A 25,732-nucleotide genomic window follows, 5' to 3' on the forward strand; every position below is an offset into this window, starting at 1 on the left:
TCCTGCATTTTCTCGACAGGATATACCTTGATAATTTTCCATATTCTGGGTAGATGTCCATGTTGTAGCTGTACTACATACGAACATACAAATTAGGAGCAGGAGTAGGTCACTTAGCTCTTCAAGTCTGCTCCACCGTTCAAGATCGTCATGGCTGATCTGATTTCAAACTCAATGCACATTCCTTCCTATTACCAATAGCCTTTTACCCCCTTGCTTATCAAGAATCTATCTACCTCTGCCTTAAAAATATTCAAAGACTCTGCTTCCACTGCCTTCTGAGGAAGAGAGTTCCAAAGGCCCATGATCCTCAGAGAAAAAAATTCTCATCTCTGTACTAAATGGGCAACTGCTCATTTTTAATAAGTGGCCCCTAACACTAGATTCTCCCACAAGAGGAAACATCCATGTTGACCCTGCCAAGACACCTAAGCACCTTGAAGGTTTCGATCAAGTCACCTCTTACTCTTCTAAACTCCAGCGGATACAAGCCTAACCTTTCCAACCTTTCCTCATAAGACAACATGCCCATTCCATAACAAAAATAAAAATAAAAATACCTGGAAAAACTCAGCAGGTCTGACAGCATCTGTGGAGAGGAATACAGTGAACGTTTCAAGTCCGTATGACTCTTCAACAGAACTAAGGAAAAATAGAAAAGAGGTGGAATATAAGCTGGTTTAAGGGGGGGTGGAACAGCTAGAGCTGAGTAGAGGGCCGGTGATAGGTGGAGATTGCCGAAAGATGTCATAGATAAAAGGACAAAGAGGTGTTGACGGTGATGATATTAGCTAAGAAATGTGCTAATAGATGACATTAAGGGTAGAAAGCAGGACAGGCAAGGCCCTGGGTGGGTTTGAAACATGAGGGATGGAACTTCAGTTGAAATCCACGTGGGGTGAGCCGGAGACGGAGACAGTCACTGAGGAAGGAAATATGGCTGTGAAAGTGAGTTTTAGAAAACACCTTGTCAAACACCAGGAGAGAAATGGAAAGCAATGAAGGTGAACAAGGCAAAAGAGAGAGGCAGAAATCCTGTCAGAGAGAAGAACAATACTTCTTCAAGGTAGGCATTCCTTGAAGAGAAGTGGCAGTCAATTAAACACTAAGATAAAAGCAAAAAACTGTGGATGCTGGAAATCCAAAACAAAAACAAAAATAAAAATACCTGGAAAAACTCAGCAAATTTAGCAACCATATCTTTGGTCCCTTCATCCAAGTCATTTTTATAAATTGTAAAAAGTTGAGGCTCCAGCACTGATCCCTGTGGCACATCACTCGTTACATCTTGCCAACCAGAAAAAAAACCCATTTATGCCTACTCTCTGGTTCCTGTTAGCCAGCCAATCTTCTACTCATGCCAGTATGTTAACCCAATACACCGTGAGTTTTTTTTTTCCACAATAACCTTTGATATGGCACCTTATTAAATGCCTCTGGAAATCTAAATACAGTATATCCACCAGTTCTCCTATATCCACGGAACATGTTACTTCTTTAAAGAACTCCATTAAATTGGTTAAACATGATTTCCCTTTCACAAAATCATGCTGATTCTGCCACATTACCCTGCTTTAGCTTCTTTAATAATAGCTTCTAACATTTACCCTAAGATGCTAAGCTAACTGGCCTGTAGTTTCCTGCTTTCTGACACCCTCCCCTTTTGAATAAAGGAGTTACATTCACTATTTTACAATCTACTGGAACCTTCCCTGAATCTAGGGAATTTTGGAAAATTAAACCAATGCATCAATTATTCCAATAGCCACTTATTTTAGGACCCTAGGACCCGGAGACTTGTCAGGCTGCAGCTCCAACAATTCCACTTCCCTGGTGATTGTGATTTTCTCGAGTTCCTCCCTCCCTTCCATTGCCTGTCTTACAGCTATTTCTGGGATGTTACTTGTATCCTCTATAGTGAAGGCTGATACTGGAACAGTTTAGCTAGGGCACAGAGCTAGTTCTGGAGCATAAGTCTTCATACCACTGTAGGAATGTTGTCAGGGCCCATAGCCTTTGCAGTATCCAGTGCCTTCAGCCATTTCTTGATATCACGTGGAGTGAATTTAATTAGCTGAAGGCTGGCAACTGTGATGCAGGAGCCCTCTGGAGGGGAGCAACATGGATTATCCACTCGGCAAATCTGGCTAAAGATGGTTACAAACACATCAGCCTTGTCTTTTGCACTGATGCGCTAGGTTCCCCCCTCACTGAGGAAGGAGATTTTTGGGAAGCCTCCTCCTTTGGTTCATTGTTTAATTGTCTCCCACAATTCATGACTGAAAACATGGGGCAGAGTTTTACATTTCCCTATCATTGGGTTTGCAGGCTGGAGATGGGTGGCCAGAAAATTCCTTGGATGACCTTCCCCCCAGGCTCCCTCCGGTTCGGATCTCTCTTCAATTTTACAGTGGGGCAAACGAGGAGTTGGCAGGCCTCTCTGCTTTTGCTCCAATTAATGGCCACACAAGGGCCGTTTCCTGCCCAACCTCAATTTTTTGGCTGGTAGGACAGGTTTAGGGGCAGGTTGGAAACCTGAAGAGTGACCCTGTTCAGGTCCCAGGCAGGAAGCAGGGCGGGTGGCAGGGTGGGCAGTGCCTCGATCATCATCCTCCTTCCAACCTCAGACACCCCACCACACAATCTGGCCCCTGCAAGGACTCTCCCTCCCCCGGACTCTCCACCAACTCTCCAGACCCATCTGCCCACCCTGAGACCTCCACACTTACCTGGTCCTGGATTCCCGGGATGAAGACTCTGGGGACTGCTTGCAGTCTCAGTACTGGCCACTGCTGCTTCTAGCATTGCTGGCACTAGAGAGCTGCCAGCCAATTAAATTGGCCAGCAACTCTCTGATGTGGGACTTCCTCCCGACTGACAGGTGGAAGTCCTGCCTCCAGCTAATTACTGCTCCTTGACGAGCTGAATGTCTGCAGAGCAGCCAGTACCGGCAGTGATATATTGGCCACTGACTGTTTGGTTGATCAGGAAGCGAAATGCCACCATCCGAAAAACCCTGGCCACAATCTATTCCCTTTCTCACTTACTGAAGCTTGTCAGGTCACCTCTAAGTTGATACTTCTGCAAAGTATAGAATCCCAACTCTATTAGCTTATCTTGATAATTAAGATGATTTATACTGGGACTTAGTCTAATGCCCTTGAATGGTATGCTGGATAGAGTGCTTTCTCAGCCTTGACTTTATCTTGCTTTCTTAAGTTGTAATAAACCTCTTGAAAATAGGATGTCAAGAACTCCAAAAATATTCCAAATGTGGCTTCATAAAAGTTAGAATAATTTGTTTCAATTTATCAGATGAACCCGAGAGAAACTTTTCGAAGGAAAAACTAGGAGGAGCAGACATAAACCTTGGCCAAAACTGACACTTTCTGTGCAAGAACTGTAATTTAAAGGGCTGATTATTGCTTGCTGCAGAATTAAAAGAGGTGTAGACTGAGTAGTGATGAAGTTGAAAGATTGTATGGTTTTCAGAATTAGAACTGTTGCAGGAGTGTACCAAAGAAGGGTTGCTCTGCTCAGCAGCCCACGGCACCCTCCCAAAGGAGAGCAGTGCCTGGAGAAGATGGTGGCTGTTGTTGCAAATATCTAGTTCATGGTTCATCTGTTTCAGAATATACCTTTAGGTTTAAGAGCATAACTTGGAACTTTAATTCTTAAAACTACGACTGTAGAAAATGGGGAATGGAATGTAAACAAGCTGGGAGGTTAATACACTTAAAAGTCAGAATAGAAGAGACAGAGCTATAAAACAGCAGGTGGAGAAACTTAAACAATGTATGACCTAACACTAAACAGAAACTGAAAATGGAAACAGAAAAGGGAAGCATAGAAAGGAAACTGAACCTCCCTGTTTCTAAGGAAAACAAAACTGAATCTGAGATTTGAAAACTAAAACTGCTGGGCAGACTGAAGGGCTGTTGAGGTTATATAAAGGGATGCAGAGCCATTTAAGTTCGGGTGTTGCAGTTTGGACCTGGTGTGGTTTGCACCTCACCAAGAGATAGCCTAAGTAAATGATAGTTAGCTAGATGCTGTAAGCAGAGTAAAAAAGTAACTTCAGTATTCACTGTGTGCAATACGGATGAGGCTTAATCTCAGTTTGAATTTTGTGAGGGAACATAAGCTGGAAGAATGCCTAATTTGAAACTAGTAGAAGAATCTACAGTGGTGCCTTCAGAGTCTTGTGGCAAAGAAAACAACCAGCAGCTTAACTTGGAAGCATTGGAAAAGTAACCAGAGCAAGCAGGGACTGAGATATTCACAGTCAAGAGGTAGTAAATCAAAATCTTACCTCTAAGAACAGCTGGACCAGAGGAGAATTCTTCACAGGTCTGTGGCATACTTATGATACTTATGGGTGGTCCCTCCATAAATAAATAACTTTATAAAATCGATGCATTTTGTAAGAGTATGCTTGAAGGAAGTAAGAAGTAAACCTGAGATAAAAGCAAAAAACTGCGGATGCTGGAAATCTGAAACAAAAACAGAAAATGCTGGAAAAACTCAGCAGGACTCTGAAGAAGAGTCAAACGGACTCAAAATGTTAACTTGGTTTCTCTTTCCACAGATGCTGCTAGACCAGCTGAGTTTTTCCAGCATTTTCTGTTTTTGTTTAAGAAGTAAACCTGAGTGCCTAACATACGCAGTTACAAACCATATTTTTAAATTAATAGTGCTTGCTTTGTTTAAGTCTTTTATATACATAAAGTTAGTGTTTCTACTTTTAAAAAAATGAAATCTTCTGGCATAGTTCTATTGGTTAAAATGAGATGTTTGGATTTCTCTTTAAATGTTAATTGTCCCTAACTGGATCGTAAACAAATGCCAATAGCGCCTCGCAGCACACATGGAAGCACATGCATAAAAATGTTTTTAGGCATCAGAAAATGTCAGAAAATAAAGCTATCCAATTTTCCCTGTAATAAGCCTATAAATAATGTATGCATTCCCTAAAATGTTTCCTCTCAACCTGTAACACATTGCCCACCACTACATGCAAATTACTCAACCATATCTCATGTCAATAAAGTTATCACAATTTAATCTTCTGGAGTCATATGATACTGTGCACAAGATCTTGGAAGGACTGCTAGTGACTAAGGAGGAGTCCCTATCTATATCTGTGCATACTGCTCATTGGAACTGGAATCTAACTGCAGCATTTAGCATCTCTGAAGGATCATGCAGCTGTAACATAACATGCAGTAACAAAAGGTCACGTGCTCAGTGGGAGTATCTCTCATGAACATACGCTGTGCTGTGGAATACTTCATGTCTGGATGCTGAAGAAGAACACTTGGAGAGCATCATTATATAGGCTTCATGCTGTCAAGAGGTCACGTAGCACCACATTCAGACCATCTCACCCCAATCTCAACTAATAGTACATGTGCCAGTGAGTGGGCAGGACCAGAGAGCCACCACAGTAGCAGAGGACCGCAGAGAGCAATGTTGATCTCTTAGGAACCAATCTTCCAACTTGTTCAAATGTGCAGGAACCCTTTTAAGTACTTTCTCAAAACCAGCGTAGAGAGATACAGGGCAACCTTATTCCAAAGTTGCTGGAGCCTCACTTAGTACTCTGACTGTGGAAAGACCTAGAAAAAGCACTAGAATATGCTTCAGGAGAACTGTCAAAGTGAAGAACTGGGGTAAACACTTATATTTCAGACTTTTAGTTTAAGAAATATTTTAATACCACTGTATCCAGACAATTTAATTTTAATCATGCAATATAAGGAACCTGCAGATTTGTATCCATGGTAGTTGCAGTAGTGCAATGTTGGTGAAAGTGTCCTCAGGCTCTGCATTGTGCATCTGTGCAAACAGTATAGTTTCCTGGTTGGCTCTGGGAATTAGATGAATGTGGCTTCCTTATAGTCATTATTACAATGTCCTTATCTAGCCTGGCTTGTGATCATCTCTCCTTCAGTTCTTTCAGGCCTGTTAGATGGAAATTTCGTGTAGCATACAACTTGCAACAATGATTTTGTATAATCTAATAGGGCTGCACTACGAGGTGATGACGATCTAACCAGGCATCTAAGGCTCTGCTCTAAGTACCAATAATTTATTCTAATTCTTCTTTATTCTTTCATGGAATGTGGGCGTTGCTGGTAAAGCCAGCATTTGTTGTCCATCCCCAATTGCCCTTGAACTGAACTTGCTAGGTCATTTCAGAGGGCAGTTAAGAGTCAACCACATTGCTGTGAGTCTGGAATCACATGCAGCCAGACCAGGTAAGGATGGCAGATCTCCTTCCCTAAAGGACATTAATGAACTGGATGGGTTTTTACGACAATCGATAATAGTTTCATGGTCACCATTACTGAGACTAGCTTTATATTCCAGATTTATTAATTGAATTCAAATTCTACTAGCTGCCATGGTGGAATTTGAATCCATGTCCCCAGGGCATTAGCCTGGGTCTCTGGATTACTAACCCAGCAACATTACCACTATGCCACCATCTCCCACATATTTGCCTTATTGTAGCTGAATTTAGTTCTGTATTTAGCTCTTGCAAGTGTTATTAACAGAACTGCAGAGAGCAATGCTGATCTCTTAGGCATCAATCTTCCAATCTGCCTTCTTGTTTTAATAAGCCAGGCTGGGAAGATTCCATCAATAACTAGCTGGTCCTTGGGTTATCTTACCTTGGGAAAGAATTGTACTGCCAAGACATTCTACTGGTGCTTGTTTGGGAATGTGATAAAAGTGTTTGCAATAGTAAACAAAAAGCATCAGTGAATTTCTTCAAACATTTATGCCCTATGAAAACAACAACTGTTACAGGTGTCCCCTGTGGTAGACTAGAAGGATCCAGAAGCAGATAAAACCATTGTGATGGTGACGTTCAGTACCCTCGCATTGCTTTCCTGTCTAGCTGCCTACATATCAGCTTGTAATGGATGGTATAACCCTAAGGTTGTCCTAGGCCCAGCCATCTTCTGCTGCTTCATCAATGAACTTCCTTCCATCATAAGGTCAGAAGTCAGGATGTTTGCTGATGATTGTACAATGTTCAGCTCCATTCGCAAGTCTTCAGATACTGAAACAGCCTATGTCCAAATGCAATATCCAGGCTTAGGCTGACAAGTGGCAAGTAACATTTGTGCCACACAAGTGTCAGGCAAGAGAGAATCAAACCATTGCCTCTTGACATTCAAAGCATTACCATAGCTGAATTCCTCACTATCAACATCCTCACCATTGACCAGAAACTGAACCGGACTAGTCATATAAATATAGTTGTTACAAGGTCAGGTCAGAGGCTCTGAATCCTGTGGTGGGTAACTCACCTCCTGACTCCCCAAAGCCTGTCCACCATCTACAAGGTACAAGTCAGGAGTGTGAGGAATACTCTCCACTTGCCTGGATGTGTGGAGCTCCAACAACACGCAAGAAGCTCGACACCATCCAAGACAAAACCTGTTTGATTGGCACCCCATCAACAAACATTCACTCCCTTCACCACCGACGAACAGTGGCAGCAGTGTGTACCATCTACAAGGTGCAACGCAGGAACTCACCAGCACCTTCCAAACCCATGCCTGCTGCCATCTAGAAGGACCAGGGCAACAGATACATGAGAACACCACCATCTGCAAGTTCCCCTCCAAGCCACTCACCATCCTGACTTGGAAATATATCGCTGTTTCTTCACTGTCGCTGGGTCAAAATGTTGGAACTCCCTCCCTAACAGCACTGTGGGTGTACCTACACCACATGGACTGCAGCAGTTCAAATAGACAACTCAACACCAGCTTCCCATGGGCAATTAGGGATGGGCAATAACTGCTGGCCTAGCCAGCGATGCCCTCATGCCAAGAATGAATAGAAAAAAACAACTTTGATACTGCCTTCTTGGTAATGAACTTCAGCCTGTGAAGGCACTTCTCATCAGATATTCTCAAGTAGATACATCTGGGTCTAAAGGTATGGTTGTGTAGGTAATAAGACCATAAGATGTAGGAGCAGATGTAGGTCATTCGGCCCCTCAAGTCTGCTCCGCCATTCAATGAGATTATGGCTGATCTGATAATCCTCAATTACACTTTCCTGCCTTTTCCCCATGACCCTTGACTCCCTTACAGATTAAAAAATCTGTCGATCTCAGCCTTGAATATACTTAACGACCCAACCTCTACAGCCCACTGTGGTAAAGTGAACCTAGTGAACCTTCTCTGGACTGCCTCCAATGTCAGTGCATCTTTCCTTAGATAAGGGGACCAAAACTCTTCACAATATTCTAGGTAGGGTTTAACTAGTGTCTTGTATAGTTTTAGCAGGACTTCCCTATTTTTATACTCCATTCCCTTTGAAATAAAGGCCAACATTCCATTTGCCTTCCCTATTACCTGTTGAACTTGTATGCTAGCTTTTTGTGATTCATACATGAGGACCCCCAAATCCCTCTGTGCTGCAGTTTTCTCCATTTAAATAATATTCAGCTCTTCTAATCTTCCTGACAAAGTGCATAACCTCACATTTTCCCATATTATATTCCATCTGAAAAGTTTTTGCCCACTCGCTTAACCTGTCTATAACCCTCTGCAGACTCTTTGTGTCATCCTCACCACTTGCCTTCCCACCTATTTTTGTGTCATTCACAAACTTGGCCATAGTACATTCATTTCTCTCATCCAAGTCATTAATATATATTGTGTTATTGTGGCCCCAGCACTGATCCTTGTGGCACTACACTAGTCACAGGTTGCCATCCAGAAAATGCCCCTTTTATCCCAACTTTCTGCCTTCTGTTAGCTAGTGAATCCTCTATCCATGCTAATAGACTACCCCTAACAGCATGGGCTCTTTTCTTATTAAGTAGCCTTATATGTGGTACCTTATTGAACGCCTTTTAAAAATTCAAATATATTACTTCTGCTGGTTCCCTTTTAACTATCCTGCTTGTTACCTCTTCAAAGAATTCTAATAGATTTGTCAGACATGATTTCCCAATGGGCAATTTTCCAATAATGACAATGGGCAGAATTTTACGTCTCGCAGGCAGGTGCATGCCCGACTCGATCGGGAGTAAAATAGTGTGCACTCGCGAGAGTTGGCAGCACGCTCGCTGACAACTAAAAGGCCCATTAAGGCCATTAATCAATTAATTTTTCACTGCCCGTCCAAGCTTACGGTTGGCAGGCAGGCAAATAGACCAGGTGGCCTTTGCATTTTTGAAGAAACCTCACCCATGGGTGGGATGAGATTTCCAACAGTAATTTAAAAAAATAAAAATTCTGAAACATCATTTTTAATATGTCCCTGTTCATGTGGACTGAGTCACATGTGGGGATATGTTTCAATTATTTTTAAAATCTTTATTTTTCATTTAAAAATTTTTCAGCTCCCTGAGGCAGCTCTGTGCTTTCAGGGAGCTTTCAGTGCATAATCCCCCTCACATGCGCTTGCACTCCTCCATGCTGGCAGTGCTGAGGCTTTCAGCACATGTTTCATGCTGGCTGGCCGCTAATTGGCCAGCCAGTGTGAAATTGCTGTCAGAGCCCGATCACTGGCAGCAGTCCATTTTGCGGCCATTCCTGGGCCTGCCCACCCGACGAAGGGAAAATCCTGCCCAATCTGTTTCTTGTGTAGGGGGAATTTCACAAAATGTTAATTAGTGCCGGTTAGGGAGTACTAAGGGACATAAGTATAAGATATGTAAGCATAGTTTAGATGTTAGGAAACATGAGTTGTTGGCCTCTGCTGAAAGTTGTCACACCATGCTGGGATAGGACAGGCTACATGGGCCAGCTGCTCTTTACCTGATCCTTTTCAAACATTTGTAACAGAAGAAATGCAGAGCACAAAATGACCATTTAGCAAATCAAATGCGGTCCATCCAGAGTTAGTGCATCATTAGTTTCCTTCTCTGATCGCTCTGAGACTGTAATGAATATCTCTATGATCCTCAATACAATTTATTACCAGGTTGTAAATCAGCTCCTTTTTAAAAGTACTGCTTGACTGACCCTGAATCAAATGCTTTGTGGTTGTTTGCAACATGCTTCAGATCTTATTATATGCTCAAATAAGAAACTGACTGTATTCTCAAAAGACAGTTCTGAACTATTATAAAAAGTAATGTTATTGATGCTTTGAACTTCTTTAAAGTGGATTTGGTGTCTTTTTTTTTAAAATAGGTAACAGCAAGTTACTGGGGGACCTTTTGGTCCTAGGGGGTGCTGTACTTTATGGAATTTCTAATGTGTGTGAAGAATTCGTTGTGAAAAACTTTAGCAGAGAGGAGTTCCTGGGAATGCTCGGCTTATTTGCAACCTTCTTTAGCGGTATACAACTGTAAGGAATGGCAATGTTTTTCTAATTTGTGTCTAATATAACTGTGCTTTAATGTTCTCTATATAATAGAAAATAGAGCTCATAGGCACAATTTTAGCTTATGTTTGGTGCTCTTCCAATCGATGGCCTGAATTTTTGCTCCCAGGTTGGGAGCCCTGAGTCGGGACAAGTTGCGGCTCTGCAAACCCAACCCGGGAGAGAGTGCCCCAGAACTTCCAGTTTTCATTCTGAGGTCAGTGTGGGGGGTGGTGTCAAATGGGAGTTGTGGCAGGTGACCTTGAAAACAGTGCAGACATAGCACAGGAGCTGCTGGGTATAGAGGCGGGCTGTGGGCCTTTGTCCCAGCTGTGAAAGAATGAAACAAAACAATAGTTCTCCACCACTCACCCCTCAGACTCCCACCACCCCTGCCCCCCACACCACCGCATGCATGCAAACCCATGCCACCCCTGCCCCCACCCATCCCCATGGCCCTTTATAACCTCCATGGCAACCCGTGCCCCTCCACCCAGCCCTATGGCCTATCATTCCATCTAAGCCAACCTATGCCCCTCCACCCACCCACATGACCTTCATACCTTTCATGCCAACCTATGCCCCTCCACCCACCACCATGGCCCTTCATAGTGCCTATGCCAATGGTGTCGCCTCATATCCACCCATGCCCCCAGCCACCACCCTTTGGTCTAACAGCCTCCGTGCTAACTCGCCCAGTATCCACCATGGGTAGACTTCAGGACCCATGCTGAGATTAAATAAAATCCTTAAGTGTCTATTCATGAATTCACTATTTAAAAAAACACTCTCACTGATAAAAAAAAACACATTTAACTTCCTTCAAATACTTAATCCCTTATAACAAGCATTTTCATTCACAGTCCCACTTCAAAGACTTAATAAACACTTGGAGCTGTCGATCAAACTGTGATAATGATAGGTTGTGAAATCAGTTGTGCAGCTCTAACTCTCAAGCTTAGGTCAATAGACAGAGTGAAATAGCAAGCACTATTTTTTAAAACTACATACCTAATTTACAAATATTTAAAGGGCAGGAGATTTAAATTCCTTGATAGCTTTTGACAGCTCCAATAAACTTGACAGTTCCAATGAGATTATCTACTTTTTATGAACTTAAGATGGACAGCGTCTGCACAAAAATTCAGGCCAATAATTTCCATATTGAACTTTGAAAATAGCACCCATGTTAGATTCTTGCTAAATATTTACACCTATTCGCCAGCAACAGACAAAATGGGAAGAAAAAATACATTAACCAAAAATGCATTTTGATTTGGTTGTGGGATGCCTTCCTCAGTAATGGAATAAACTGGATGTTCTGTTATTCAGTAGTATATAACCTTTGTTTACCATTTATTAAGAGAAAGCCTATTTCCTCAGGAGAACTATGGGATCCTGTAATACGCAACAGGTCATGAATCACCATCAGACAAACTGGCTATGGTGTCTTGTCAGAACCTGCATAAATGTATTTCAATTCAAACAGGTTTATTAACAACATAAAAGAATCCTGGTCATGAACCATTCATAAGAAGTGACTTAAAATGTTACTTATTTGGTGTATGTTAGCCTGAAAAATTAGCACAATTCCATATCTTTGAATGGGTTAGAAATGAGTGTCACTCTCATCAATTGTAAATGTAACTCTAATATTTCCTTCATTGTGACAGCTCAGCATAAACAATGCAAATACATAACTATTATTACAATACTTCAATACACATTTTAGTTTACATATGTTGGTAGATAGCTGTCAATGAAATATCAGGCATTAATTGAGCAATGGAGAGCAAGATGAATTTTTATAAGAGCATAAAGTACAACAGCAAATCTCTTGATTTGACTACTGTCTTATACATGCTACATTCTATAATAAATATAATTTCGGTGGAAGTGACTGTGGTTCTAGTTTACTCTGCTGACTTAGGTTTGTGTTATTTGATATTATTGAGCATTATTCTGAATGATGTAGGTAACCAAGGTGAGTGATATCAGACATGGAGTTAAATGTCATTACCCGTAAAACAGTAGAAGCAATGTTTATTTTTGATGGCATAATTCAGGAACATATAGTGTGTGGTAGTTATGTCTCTACAATATGTACAATTATAGCATGTTCATCAATCACTTTAAAATTAAAATTTAAAATAGGGAAGATATAGAAAAAATGATCAAGAATATGGCAGGAAAAAGAGAGAGAAGGAAAAGATTATCTGGTGAAAAAAATGCAATGAATGACATTTTACTCTTAGTACTACACTTGAAAATCAGGCCTTTCATTTTCTTCTGTTGTAGAAGCATCTTGGAACATAACGCAATTGCAAACATTAATTGGAACTGGCAAGTCGGTAAGCATCTATTCAACAACAGCACTTTTAACCCAGTTAAATGTCCCAATGCACTTAAGATCAATAAAAAACATTTTTGACGCTGAGCCACAGAAAGAGGTATTAGGATAGATGATCAAAGCTTGTCAAAGAGGAGGATCTTAAAGATAGAGAGATGGGAAAGTTTCGGGAGGGAATTCTAGAGCTTAAGGCCAAGGCAGCTGAAGGTGCAGCCGCTAATGTTGGAGTGATTAAAATAGGGGATGCACAAGAAGCCAAAAATGGAGGAGTGCAGAGATCTTTAAGGCTTGTAGACTGGAGGTGGTTCCAGAGAGAGGGAAGGGTGAGGCCATTGAGGAATTTGAAAACAATTAAGGAAAAACCAGTAAAACTTGGAAATGAAGGGCACCAGAAAATCTTGCCGAACTGATCTTGTATACCTTAAAATGGAACTCCAGTATTACTGGTGCCAGTATTACTGATTTTCACTGGGGATTGAAATTTTTGAACTGGTTTTTCCTTCTGCTAAGGTTGAAGATTTTAAAACTGAGGCCTTGTTGAATCAGGAGCCAATATAGGTCAGCAATTGTTGATGGTTGAATGAGACTTGGTGCAAGTTAAGATACAGGGAACACTTGGATGAATACAAGTTCATATAGGTCAGAAGATGGGACACAGGCCAGGAGACCATTGAAATAATTGTCCCAGGGCAACAAAGACATTGGTGAGGATTTCAGCAGCAGATGAACTGAGGCAAGATTGGAGCTAGGCGATGTTGCAGAGGTAAAAGTAGGCAGTCTTGATGATGGAGTGAATATGTGGTTGTAAGCTCGTCTTAGGGTCAAATACAACAGCAAGATTACGAATGGGCTGGCTCAACTTCAGTCAGTTGCCAGGAGGCCAGACAATAGAGCTTGTGGTAGGGACCAAAGATGATGGCTTCAGTCTTTCCAGTATTTATTTGGAGGAAATTTCTGCTCACCCAACCTTGGATGTTGGGTAATTTTCTTCTGACTTACATATGCTTGTATTCGCCCAAAACTCTGCTGCTTGCATCTTATCTCACAGCAAGTTTCATTCACCATCAACCTTTGCTGATCCACACTGGCTCCCGATCCAACAGCACCTCAATTTTAAAATCTTTATCCAATCTTGAATGTTGGACAAGCAGTGTGTCAAATCAGACACAGTGAAGGGGTCAAAAGAGGTGGTGATGAGGTAGAGCTGAGTGTCATCATCATACACATTCAACTGGATGTTGTGCTTTTGGATGATATCACCAAAGGGTAGCGTGCAGGTAAGAAATGGAAGAGGGTCATAAGAACATGTACCATTTGAACATTTCTACTGAACTGGATCTTACTCATTTTGTGGTTTACACTATGAACATGATCATAGTCCAGGGAAGAAAAAGGATTTATTCTTTTCTGTTTATTTCTAATTAAATTTATGTGGATAAAGCTGTGCTATTTCAATGTTGGTGTTTCGACATAATCACTGCCAATGTTTTTTGCTGTTTTCTTCTAATATTTTCCTCTATTTTCCTGGAAGCACAAATCATGCTTCTGCACAGTTTTATGAATCCATGGCAGCCCTCAAATATTTCACATAAAAGGGTGTAATTGAAGGTTAGACTGAGTTTCTGTAGGTTACTTGACAAGGGCAGCACAGATCTGACTAATATTGTCCTCACTGATGTGTACATTTTGATCAGCACAATAGTTTAAAGAGAAATCTACTCCGTATTTAATTTTCTACTTTGTTTGCTCACCAAAAACCCTTTGCCCAGAGTAGGCAGAGTGTGTTCCTGCCAAATGGGATCAGAGTGTAAAACTATTGTCAAGATCATCATTACTTCTCTTGCCATAATGTCCTTATCACAATAAGTCCCATTAATTTTTACTGCTCAGTTTACTGCACAAGTATCCAAATTTTGCACTAAAAGGCTGAGGCATTGAAATCGCTGTTTTTGCAGGGAAACTGAACAATTGATGCGACAAATAAATTATCCTCGTCAGGAATACATGGAATTTCTGGTCTTGCTTTACAGCATTTCACAAAATGATGTTCCATTAAGACACAAACAAATCAAAATAAGAGCTTAATTCTTTATAGAAAAACTGCACGTGAATTGTAAATTTCTGATTGTCAACAATTAAGCTTCTTTCCTCTCTGGGAAAACCAGGGTTTCTCCAATGTCCTTTTCTAGTATGACACAACAACACTTTCAGAGATACTGCTGTTTTCCTAGGTGCCAAGACTCATTAAAGACATGTTTTTTGTTGACTGCTCCAGATAGAGCAGTACCCTCAGCAGCAAATATGGATGCGACCATGGAGATGAAGGATATCATATGTTCTAGGAATCATCAAGTTAAGGGCATTTGCCTGCCAATTTTCCCAACACTGAACAATACAGAATTTCCCCAGTCGTTAGAGAGAACCAAAGCCAGAATACAGCCTTGGACAATGAATTTCAAAAGTGCGCAATTAGTTTTCAGTTTGGAGTGTGTTCCATAATAGAGAAAGAGCAGATTTCATGGAATTGGCAGCCTCGCTTGATATTACAGAACTGTTTCTTGAACCAGTTCCAGAATTAAAGAGAATGTAAGTCCTTCAATCACTTTTTGCCTTCTACCAGATAATTGTCACTTGCCTGTGATCAATATTCTCAAAACAATTGGTTCTAATTTTGGGAAAGTGACTGCTGCATTTGAGTAACAGCATTTAAATTCCTGATGTGGAATATTCCCTGTTGGTAGATTGTAAACAATGATTAACTTGATAACTTGTCTCATTAATAGCTAAACACTACACACTAATTGATTCACACACTGGTTAGGGTGTCACGCAAGCCTTTTTATGCTGTGAATACAGAGCCAAAGCCAGTCAGATTTTTAGAAAAGAAAACTTCAATAAAAATTGCAGAGATTAAGGGCTTATAAATGCTGGAAGACACTTGAATTCATCTTGTAAAGCAAGATGAGCTACTTATGTGTGGTGGTTGGCATTTTGTAATGCAAAAGATAGGTTGTATTGATTAAATTTGTCGAGTATACAAACTGCAAAAATTGCCTGGAATATAGCATTAAATAAATAAAACAGAAGGTACCTTGGAAGTAAAAATGCATTGATTGAGCTCGATGCTTCTTTTGGCGGATCAGTAAGGGAACAGTGGCTGGAAAGTCAAAATGAGGCACCCTAAAGGTTGCGTTTTAAATTGGCAAATGTAATGCATAACAGTGGTAGTTTTATGAACCTTGTTTATTGACAATGTATATTAGAAATTCACAGTACACTGCCCAAAATGTTCTTTATTTTCATTCTTGCACTTGACGTGGGTGTCGATGGCTAAGCCAGCATTTTTATTGCCTATCCCTAATTGCCTTTGAGAAGGTGGTGGTGAGCTGCCTTCTTAAACTGCTGCAGTCCATGTTGGTGTAGGTATACCTACAGTGCTGTTAGGGAGGGAATTTCAGGATTTTGACCCAATGACAATGAAAGTATGGCGATAAAGATCCAAGGATAGTGTGGGGCTTGGAGGGGAACCTGCAGATGGTGGTTCCCATGCACCTGATACCCTTGTCCTCCTAGGTGGTAGAGGTTGCGGATTTGGAAGGTGCTGTCAAAGGAGCCTTGGTGAGTTGCTGCACTGCACTACTTAGTGCACACTGCTGCCACTGTGCATCAGTGGTGGACGGAGTGGATGTTGAAGGTGGTGGATGGGATGCCAATCAAGCTGGCTGCTTTGTCCTGGATGGTGTCGAGCTTTGAGTGTTGTCAGAGCTGCGCTCATCCAGGCAAGTGGAGAGTATTCCATCACACTCCTGACTTGTGCCTTGTAGATGGTGGTCAGGCTTTGGGGAGCCAGTAGGTATTACGCTCCACAGAATTCCCAGCCTCTGACCTGCTCTTGTAGCCACAGTATCTATAAGGCTGGTCCAGTTCAGTTTCTGGTCAAAGATAAATTTAGGATGTTGATAGTGGGGGATTCAGTGATGGAAATACCATTGAATGTCAAGGGGAGATGGCTGGATTCTCTCGTTTTGACCATTAATGGTCTGAAATCATATTTCTGATATGTACAAAAACTGGTGCTAAAGTCTTTTGTGTGTTCCCAGCAAGGCCAGCAGTATTTTGTTATGGAATAAAGACTAGTAGAATATTCAATCAATTTCAATTTGAACCATTGAATAGTTGGGTCATCTGATAGAAACTGTAATGACTACACAGACTCTCTCCACTCTGCTAATAAGAGAACCAGTTGATGCTTGTTTCGAAATGAGAAACAAGGAAAATAGGGAAAGAGCCTAACAAACACTGCTAAATGATTGTATCTACTCTGACTACATAAGACATACATTATAATAGTTCAAGATTAGATTTAAACATTTATTTTAAATCATATCCTCTTTTCCTTACAGTATTACTGTTCACTGCATTTGCTGTTTGTATGTTTGGATGGTATAGCTTCCTGCCAGTTGTGATTAAGCTCAGCAACGCCACCTCAGTCAATCTTGCAATCCTGACCGCGGACCTTTACAGCCTCTTCTTTGGGATTTTCTTGTTCCACTACAAGGTGAGCAGCCATCCAACAAAAAATTAGTAAATTAATTGGTGGACATAGGAGCATTTTCTGCATTGAATTTTCTTTTATTTTGGTTGGGTTACATGTTCCTCTTTTTTTTTAAGGGCCCTTTTCTTTTCCTTTGATTTGGTCTTTCCCAGTTATGTGCTGGTTGTGCCCTAAAGGGTAGGCAGTCTACCTGCTCCAATGTTTTGAGTGATCTTAGCTGGCCACTAGTAGATCCATTAACAACTTCCTGAGTTTTTGCACCTCTCTGGAGGGACCTGTCCTCTGCGGGCAAAAGGAACATGTGCAGGCATTGTGGCTTTTTGAATATAGTTCCCCAGTGCATCCTCCAATGCAATGCCTCAACCAATCAGCATTCTTTCCTCATGCAGTATAAATTGTTACTTTCTTTGAATTTGTCCTGAAGAGGGCAAGACAAAGCTTCTACAGGATATCTCTATTTTTCAGCAATTTTAAATGAGTTGTTAATTTCTAAGAGTTCCATTTAAGATGTTAATTTAACCCTCATCCCCAAAGAAGGTATAAATAATGAATAAATTGATAAAATGCAGCTTCTAAAATTATTTATTTTCCTCAAAGAAATTTTCCAGAGTGGCTATGAAGTTTATTTCCTTCAATGCTGGATAGAGCTGTTTTGTTTTGAGATAAAGATATTCTCTTTCGTGAATGCATGAGCCAGCATTATTTGATAATTACTAGCATAGTATTTGTGGAATAGCAATATTCAGAAACAAAACAAGGAGAGGGGTTGGAATTATGGGGCAGAATATTAAGCTTCGGCTGGGGTGGGGGTTGGGGGGAGGGGTGGGGGGTGGGGGGGGGTGCGGTGGGAGGCATGCGCCCGACCTGGCCAAGTGTAAAATGAGGCGTGATGCCATCAGGCGAACATCCCCATGTCATCACGCAACCCTGCGATATTTCATTCAGTGGGGACACGCCAGAGTCGGCAGCGCACCTGCTGACAATTAAAAGGCCGATTAAGTCCATTAAAAAGGTAATTAAATTCAAATTTATGCTGCCCGTCCAACCTTATGGTTGGCAGGCAGGTGAAAAGGCCAAGCGGCCTTTGCACTTTTTGGGAAACCTCATCCACGGACAGGGTGAGCTTTCTTAAAGCAAATAAAAATTTTACACTTGAATTAAAAACATTCCCCTGCTCATGTGACAGAGTCACATCAGGGGACATGTTAATGACATTTTCTGTTCTTTATTAATTTTTTCAATATCTTCTTCATCTCCCTGAGGCAGCTCTATGCCTCAGGGAGATTATTCAGTGCTCTCTCGTGCGCATGCACGAAGTTCGCAGAAGGCCTGCTCACACTCTTCCCTCCCCTCCCCCCACAGGCAGCGCTCAGTGCTACTGCTCGCATATCATGCTGGGTGGGCCTTAATTGGCTTCCTGACCACCCCCGCCCACCAATCCCACATGCCAAGGGCAAAACTCTGCCCATGGTATATTTTACTTGCAGTGAAAAGCAATTATACTGAGATTCAGTTTCACAGTAAACTCCAAAATATCAATAGATGCACGATATCAGGAGTTAAAAATCTAAATGTTCTGGCAAGCATGCCTACATAAAATGCAGGATTTCAGCACTTACAATAAAAGTGATGAAATGTTGCAAATGCCTGCAGCTTAGTGATAAACCGCCATCCTGCTTCACTCAGCCTAACTTTTTGACTGTATCTTCCGTGGGCCTACATTCATAGTTTCTTTTAAGCTGTCAATTTTTGGGGAGCTCCATCAGCATTTTTTTGCATTAGTTTTCTAGTTTCGCATGTCTGTGATATCAAACCTAATTAGAGTTGGCATGGAATAATTTATTCAAATCCATGGTAATGTCCTTTCCCCGAGGACCTGTAACAGTATTCAGGAAACATTCTTCTCTGTTGATCCAAGGTGAGTGTCATAGTCACAGGGTTTAATAATTTTAACTACTCTTTAAAGCATGAAGGTCTCTCCTTTGCTTTGCAGTAAGACAGCCTACCTCAGTTATTATGTCAGATCCACTGCCCTGCACTCTCCTCACAGTGCTGCTTCCTCTATTGTGAATATTTATCATTTTTTTCCTGAGAAGATATAATGGTTTTTGCCCTAACTACTCCGTCTCCAAAGTATGCATGCTCTAACATTTCCTTGTGTGAAGGCATCTCTCCTAACATCTGTAATAATTATTTTAAACTGATGATTTCTCATTACTGACTCCCCAACCAGAGGAAATAGTGTTTGCCTATTCACACTAAAATAATCCCTGCTAATTAAAATAATATCCATTAAACACACTTAGTATTCACTACATCATTGTAAATTGTCCCAGTATTTCAGGTCTCTTTCTATCCCTATAGTTTATCATTCTGGTCGATCTATGCTATATGCCCACTGTGGTTTTAATGTCCTTTCTATGATGGGTACCCAAAATGGCTCACAATTTTTTAAGTATGGGTTAACCAAGGTGTTGTATAAATTTATCTTTACTGCTTTATTTCTGTATTCTATGCTTCATACATACAACCCAACATGCTATTGGCACTTTTAAAATAGTTCTACATGTGCTCACATTTTCGGGGATTGTGTTTTTGAACCATAGATCTCTGTTCTTCCACACCATTGAATGTATACTCCCATTTCTTGTAGTTCCTCTCAAAATATATTATCTCAATTATCCTTGTTAAATAGTAGCCAACCCACCACAACCAGTCCCCGTCCCATTTCACTCACCTGTCTGTCTTCCTGAAGTCATTTCCGGTTTTGCTTGTTGCTTGTTGCCTGCCAAGCTTCTATACGTCTATACATACTGAAAACAAAAGGTGGCCCTGCATTGATCCTTCCAACCCTTCTTCAATTTGAGCAACATCTATCTACCTTTCTTGCCTGTCAACTAATGTTTCTTTTACCATAGGCCTGAATTTTTATAACAAGATTCCCTGTAAAACAGCTTCTTGAACGTCTTTTGAAAATCCACATATACCTTTCATTTAGTCAGTGCATTTTTCAAAAGATCATTACATTTATCAACCATGACTTTTCATTAACAAATCTATTTACTGTCCTTGAATTAATCCTTGTATTTCTAATTTCTCATTGATTTTAACTCAGATTATGGATCTTAAGAGAGCATGCCTCATATTAGATTGTGTGGTCAATAGTAAAATCGATTTATCCTTTTCTCCCTTTTTGGCAACAATTGTTACATTCTTGAGGAGAAACCAAAAGCATGATTCCAATTCAAAATTTAAATCAGTGAATTCAAATTTTCTGCACTCTGGTAATCCAGCTCAGCAGCCATGACAGCTCATCAACTTGCAACCTATGGACAATAACTTCTTCACTTCAGAGCACCTGAATTTCACCCCTCCAAAGTTTTGCTTAAATTGGCATTTCTTAAATTGTCTAATAAGCTGACATTTCAGACACTTTTTAAAAACGTACTTAGCAAAGCAACAAGCAAGGCATGACACAATGAGAAATTTTAGATACACTGTGCCATGGAACAACTGGATACTCCAGCCTTTAATCTGATTTCCTGATTGTGGCTGTTGCTGCAGTGGAGAGGTGCTAAACATAGAATAGGCATCTTCCTGGGAGTGCTTGGGGGTAGGGGGTGGGGGCTGTGGTGAGTAGAGTGTACGGGTGGGATTGTTGGGAGAGAAAACTCCATCTAGTCATCATTGGTTCAGTCTCAAGAGTTTACCACTGTTAGCTCATTAATAGTTATTGAGCGAGCATCACATGCAATGCACTGGGAAAGCAAAAAATTGGAGGGTAAGAAAAGAAATATGAAGCAAAAATAGAAAAAATCCTCTTTAATATGTGATAATTTGATTAGTGACATTTAAATTCATACATATTTCTTTCTTTGAAAATTAACTGTGTTCATTTGAGAGCTCTTAATAAAGAAGTAACCAAAGTTTCAATTATTGTTAAATAACAATTCATCTTGTCACAACATCATTATATGGCATAATTACAGTTATTCTGTGCGTATTAGTCAATTTAACCTTGATGTAACCATGACAGTTTTGGGCAGTCCCACATATTTGGATAAAGCTTATTTATCTGCAAAATCTTTCTGATAAAAGATCATACAGTTGTTCCAAGTTGCAACTGGCAATAGTTATTGGTAATTACAGATTACAAAGCACAACATTGAAAGCTAGTGCTGTCCTAAGTCTCCAGTAACAGCTTTCAGACTATTTTCTTGGTTGGGTAATTGCAGAATGGTGCAAAGGTTAGTGTCTCCTGATAACAGTGTGTAGGAGGATGCTATGGGAACCAAAGAAAAATATTGAGTCACTACTGTGATTAACATCAGCTTCCTTCTTTGGCCTAATATACTACTTTTACATCAACCAGTCAGCTAATATGAAAGGTTAACATTAACATTCTCTTTTGTATCTTTTTTAAAGATAACAGATAAAGGGTAGTTCTATAAACTGTTCCCAGCTGTGTTCATTGTGGATGGATAGTATTGCACAATAATCATCATCATTACATTTTTAATTCCTCATTCTCATGCACGTATATTAAAAATATCATATGCTGAAAAATCTTAGGCTGCAAACAAATTAATTTCTAAATTTAAGTAGTTAGATTTACGCCAACGTGAAGAAAATCTCATTTCACATGGCTTTTGGAATTCAGATAGTTAGTCATTTGGTAGTACAGAACTTGAGTATCGCTGAAAAAAGACATGTCGAAGCTTTTTGTCTTACGCTCATCAGGACATTCACAAGAATTAATGTAAAGGGGACAAAAATTTATACTTCATGAGAAGAGAGTGCTGATTGATTGGTAGAGGCATTGCCATGGAGAATGCACCAGTTAGCTTGGCAGTCAACAGCCAAGCTTTGTTCAAATACAAACCAGGAAGGTTGACTCCAACTGGTCAAGGCATTGCCCTGGGGAATGGACCAAAAATGGCTATTGCCTATTTTATTCATTTGAAACAGGCACAATGTGTACATGTCCTTTTTGTCTGCAAAATACAGGGCTCTGTGTATTAATATATGTATGTGTAAGTGTGCAACACCGCGAGCCTGACCAACAATCTTAATCGGCAGTCAACATAATTCTTAGCACATTCAGGATTGTTTAGCAAATGTTGTCCAATTGCGGAATCACATTTAATGTGGGACACTATGTTTGAGTTTTGCAAACACGGGCTGGTTAGGTACGGTCAGTACTTTGCCTGTTGCGAACAACTGAAGGGACATGCTGTTTGACATCGTCTACCAGTCTTTGGGATGTACAGCCTACATACCTAGCATCACACCAGCACTGAAATTCATATATCACATTCCTCATGTGTATGATAGACAGAACATCTTTTTAGCTTGATAACAGCATCCTGTTAGTGATGAACACCGCTCGTGTTGTGCTGACAACCAATTTAAGATTATCAGTTGGGCTCACAGTGTGGCGCATTTACGCATGCTAGAAGCTACATATGCTAATACATAGAGCCTTGTACTTTGTAGACAGAAAGAACGCATACACACATTGTGCCTGTTTCAACCGAACAAAATAGGCAACAGCCATTCTCTGGTTCATTCCCCAGAGCAATGCCGGGTTTGAATTTAAACAAAGCTTTGCAGTTAACTGTCAGTCATTAGTTTTCTGGTGCATTCTCCATGGCAGCGCCTCAACCATAGTCCACTTGCCCACCAATCAGCACTCTCTTCTCATGAGCATAAACTGCTGTTCCTTTTGCATTTGGTATTCTTGCAAATGTCCTGATGAGTGCAAGACAAAAAGCTTCAACTTGTCTCTTTTTTCAGTGATATTCAGATACAGAAGTTCAGATTTTGTATCGCTTTGCTATTAGGTTGAAAAATAGTTTGAGGTATGAGAGAGCTTTACATCATTCTTCACTTATACTGAATTAAAACAAAACAATTGAAAAACCTTTGAACAGTTGTACCTTCAATTCTTTTCTTGTTATTAGTTTTCAGCATTGTATATCCTGGCATTTGTAATCATTATGGTTGGATTTATTCTCTACAATTCCACTCCAACACACACAGCTGAAGTCCAGGTTCAACAACAAACTGTATCCAGTAGATTTGATAACCCTGTTCCAGTAAATGTCATCAGTACCCAAGAACCTACTATCTACTTTACTTCCAGAGACTATCCTGTGATGACAGCTATGCAGCTATAAGGGGTCCTTAAGGACTCTTCATATCTTAGTGTTTTTAAACACATTTTGTTTCTTTACATGCTGATACAATAAAATACCTAAATAATAAACAGGTTTCCTATTTTTAATAAACACAAGGCAACAATTCTTCTTTATATTGTGCAAACATAGTTGTATTACAGAAAAACATTTGAGGTTCAAAAATAATTTTCCATGTAAATGTTATAGCTGTTAACTGGTTGCACGGGAACAGACTTCATTTTTGCTTCAGCCATTGGTTTAAGTTTAGACAGTCTCGCATTGGAAACTGGTCAAGATAAGAGCCCATGGGACCCTGGGCAATTTGGCAAATTGGATCCAAAACGGCTTAGTGGCAGGAGGGAGAGGGTGATGGCTGAAGGTTGTTTTTGTGACTGGAAGCCTGTGTCCAGTGGCGTACCACAGGGTTTGCTGGTGGGTCCCTTGCTGTTTGTAGTGTACATTAATGACCTAGACATGAATGTAAGAAGCATGATCAGTAAGTTTGCAGATGACACGTAACTTGGTGGTGTGGTAAATAGCGAGGAGGAAAGCCTTAGATTACAGGACGATATAGATGTGGTCAGATGGGCAGAACAGTGGCAAATAGAATTTAATCCTGAAAAGTGTGAGGTGATGCATTTTGGGAGGACTAACAAGGCAAGGGAGTACACAATGAATGGTAGGGCCCTAGGAAGTACAGAGGATCAGAGGGACCTTGCTGTGCACGTCCATAGATCCTTGAAGGCAGCAGATAAATAAGGTGATTAAGACATATGGGATATTTGCCTTTATTAGTCAAGGCACTGAATACAAGAGCAGGGAGGTAATGATGGTGCCATATAAAGCATTAGTTAGGCCATATCTGGAGTACTGTGTGCAGTTCTGGTCGCCACATTATAGGAAGGATGTGATTGCACTGGAGAGGGTGCAGAGGAGAATCACCAGGATGTTGCCTGGGCTGCAGCGTTTCAGCTATGAAGAGAGACTAGATAGGCTGGCATGTTTTCCTTAGAGCAGAGAAGGCTGAGGGGGGACCTGATTGAGGTGTACAAAATTATGAGCGGTATAGATAGGGTAGATATGAAGAAACTTTTCCCTTTAGTGATGGGGGTCAATAGCCAGGGGGCATAGATTTAAGTAAGGGGCAGGAGGTTTAGAGGGGATTTAAGGAAAAAAAATTCACCCAGAAGGTGGGGGTATCTGAAACTCTCTGCCTGAAAGGATGATAGAGATGAGAACCCTGAACATTTAAGTAGCATTTAAATGAACACCTGAAATGCCATAGTATACAGGGTTACGGGCCAAATGCTGGAAAATAGGATTAGAGTAGATAGGGGCTTAACGGCTGGTGTGCACATGATGGGCTGAAGGACCTCTTTCTGTGCCGTAAAACTCACTCTAGAATGTTTGCAGTACGGCTGTCTACAGGGTTTCGATCGGGGGGAGGGGGGGTGGGTGGAATAGGGAGTCAACCAGGGTGACCCACGCTATGGGAAACAAAATAACGGACACTTCGACTGAGGGTGGGATGCTGCTGAGACCGTTGACCAGGGAAGGGTATGGGAGTTGCTGACAAGACTGTTGACTTGCGGTTGCGGGGGGGGATTCGCAGGAATGTTGAGGAGACCACAGACCGAGGGTTGGTGCTGACAAGAACCTTTGAGCGGCAGAGGCGGGGGTGCGGGGATGGGGAGCTCGCAGGCGAGGACAAAGAGGGAGGGGCAGAAAGAGACCTCAGGTGGAGGGTGGGGGAACCAGTTGCAGTGTAACAGGATTGAGGAGACCCAGAGGAGTTGCCCCAAAACAAAACGATGTCCTTGCAACATGCCTTGTATAAATACTTTAATTATTGCCTGCCTCCTCGATTTGGTCGACACCTTGCGTTTTGCTCCCTCGAAATCTCTGCGCTGCTCCCCCCGGCGCTCCACACTGCTCCCCAACACAAACATACCTTTGTCCAACTCCCCTCCCCGATAAACATACTCAGAAGCCCCTCACTCCATTCGGCAGCCGCTCTCCCCAACCCTCCTTCCCTCTGCTCACTCAGAAGTCCCTCTTTCCAAAGCCCTTCTCCCCACGAAACCAGCAGGCCCTCTCTACCCCCTCAGTCTTTCCAAACTTCCCGCCTGCCGGACCCTCCTCCCACGGACCTTCCAAACATCCCCCTCCCCACCCTCGGCCTGCCAGACAGCCAGGACCCTGGGCTCTCCCTTGACTCGGGCAGCTGGAGTCCTGGGACCCTGGGCTCTCCCTTGACTCGGGCAACTGGAGTCCCTGGACTCCAGAAGGCCACCCACCCAGCAG

At 41.3% G+C, this 25,732-nt stretch overlaps 1 protein-coding gene across 1 annotated transcript in view; it reads left to right on the forward strand.

The window, feature by feature from the left end:
• LOC121283886 (solute carrier family 35 member F2-like) overlaps nt 1–23,428 on the forward strand; it is a 90,676-nt gene extending 67,248 nt beyond the window's left edge. The window contains exons 5-8 of the mRNA XM_041198688.1: nt 10,173–10,329; nt 12,643–12,695; nt 17,098–17,252; nt 23,213–23,428. Of these exons, the coding sequence (XP_041054622.1) occupies nt 10,173–10,329; nt 12,643–12,695; nt 17,098–17,252; nt 23,213–23,428 (581 nt within the window). The remainder of the gene's footprint in view (nt 1–10,172; nt 10,330–12,642; nt 12,696–17,097; nt 17,253–23,212) is intronic.
• The last annotated feature ends 2,304 nt before the right edge of the window (nt 23,429–25,732 follow it).

This window comes from Carcharodon carcharias, chromosome 11 (assembly GCF_017639515.1).
Source record: "Carcharodon carcharias isolate sCarCar2 chromosome 11, sCarCar2.pri, whole genome shotgun sequence".
Taxonomy (NCBI): Eukaryota; Metazoa; Chordata; class Chondrichthyes; order Lamniformes; family Lamnidae; genus Carcharodon; species Carcharodon carcharias.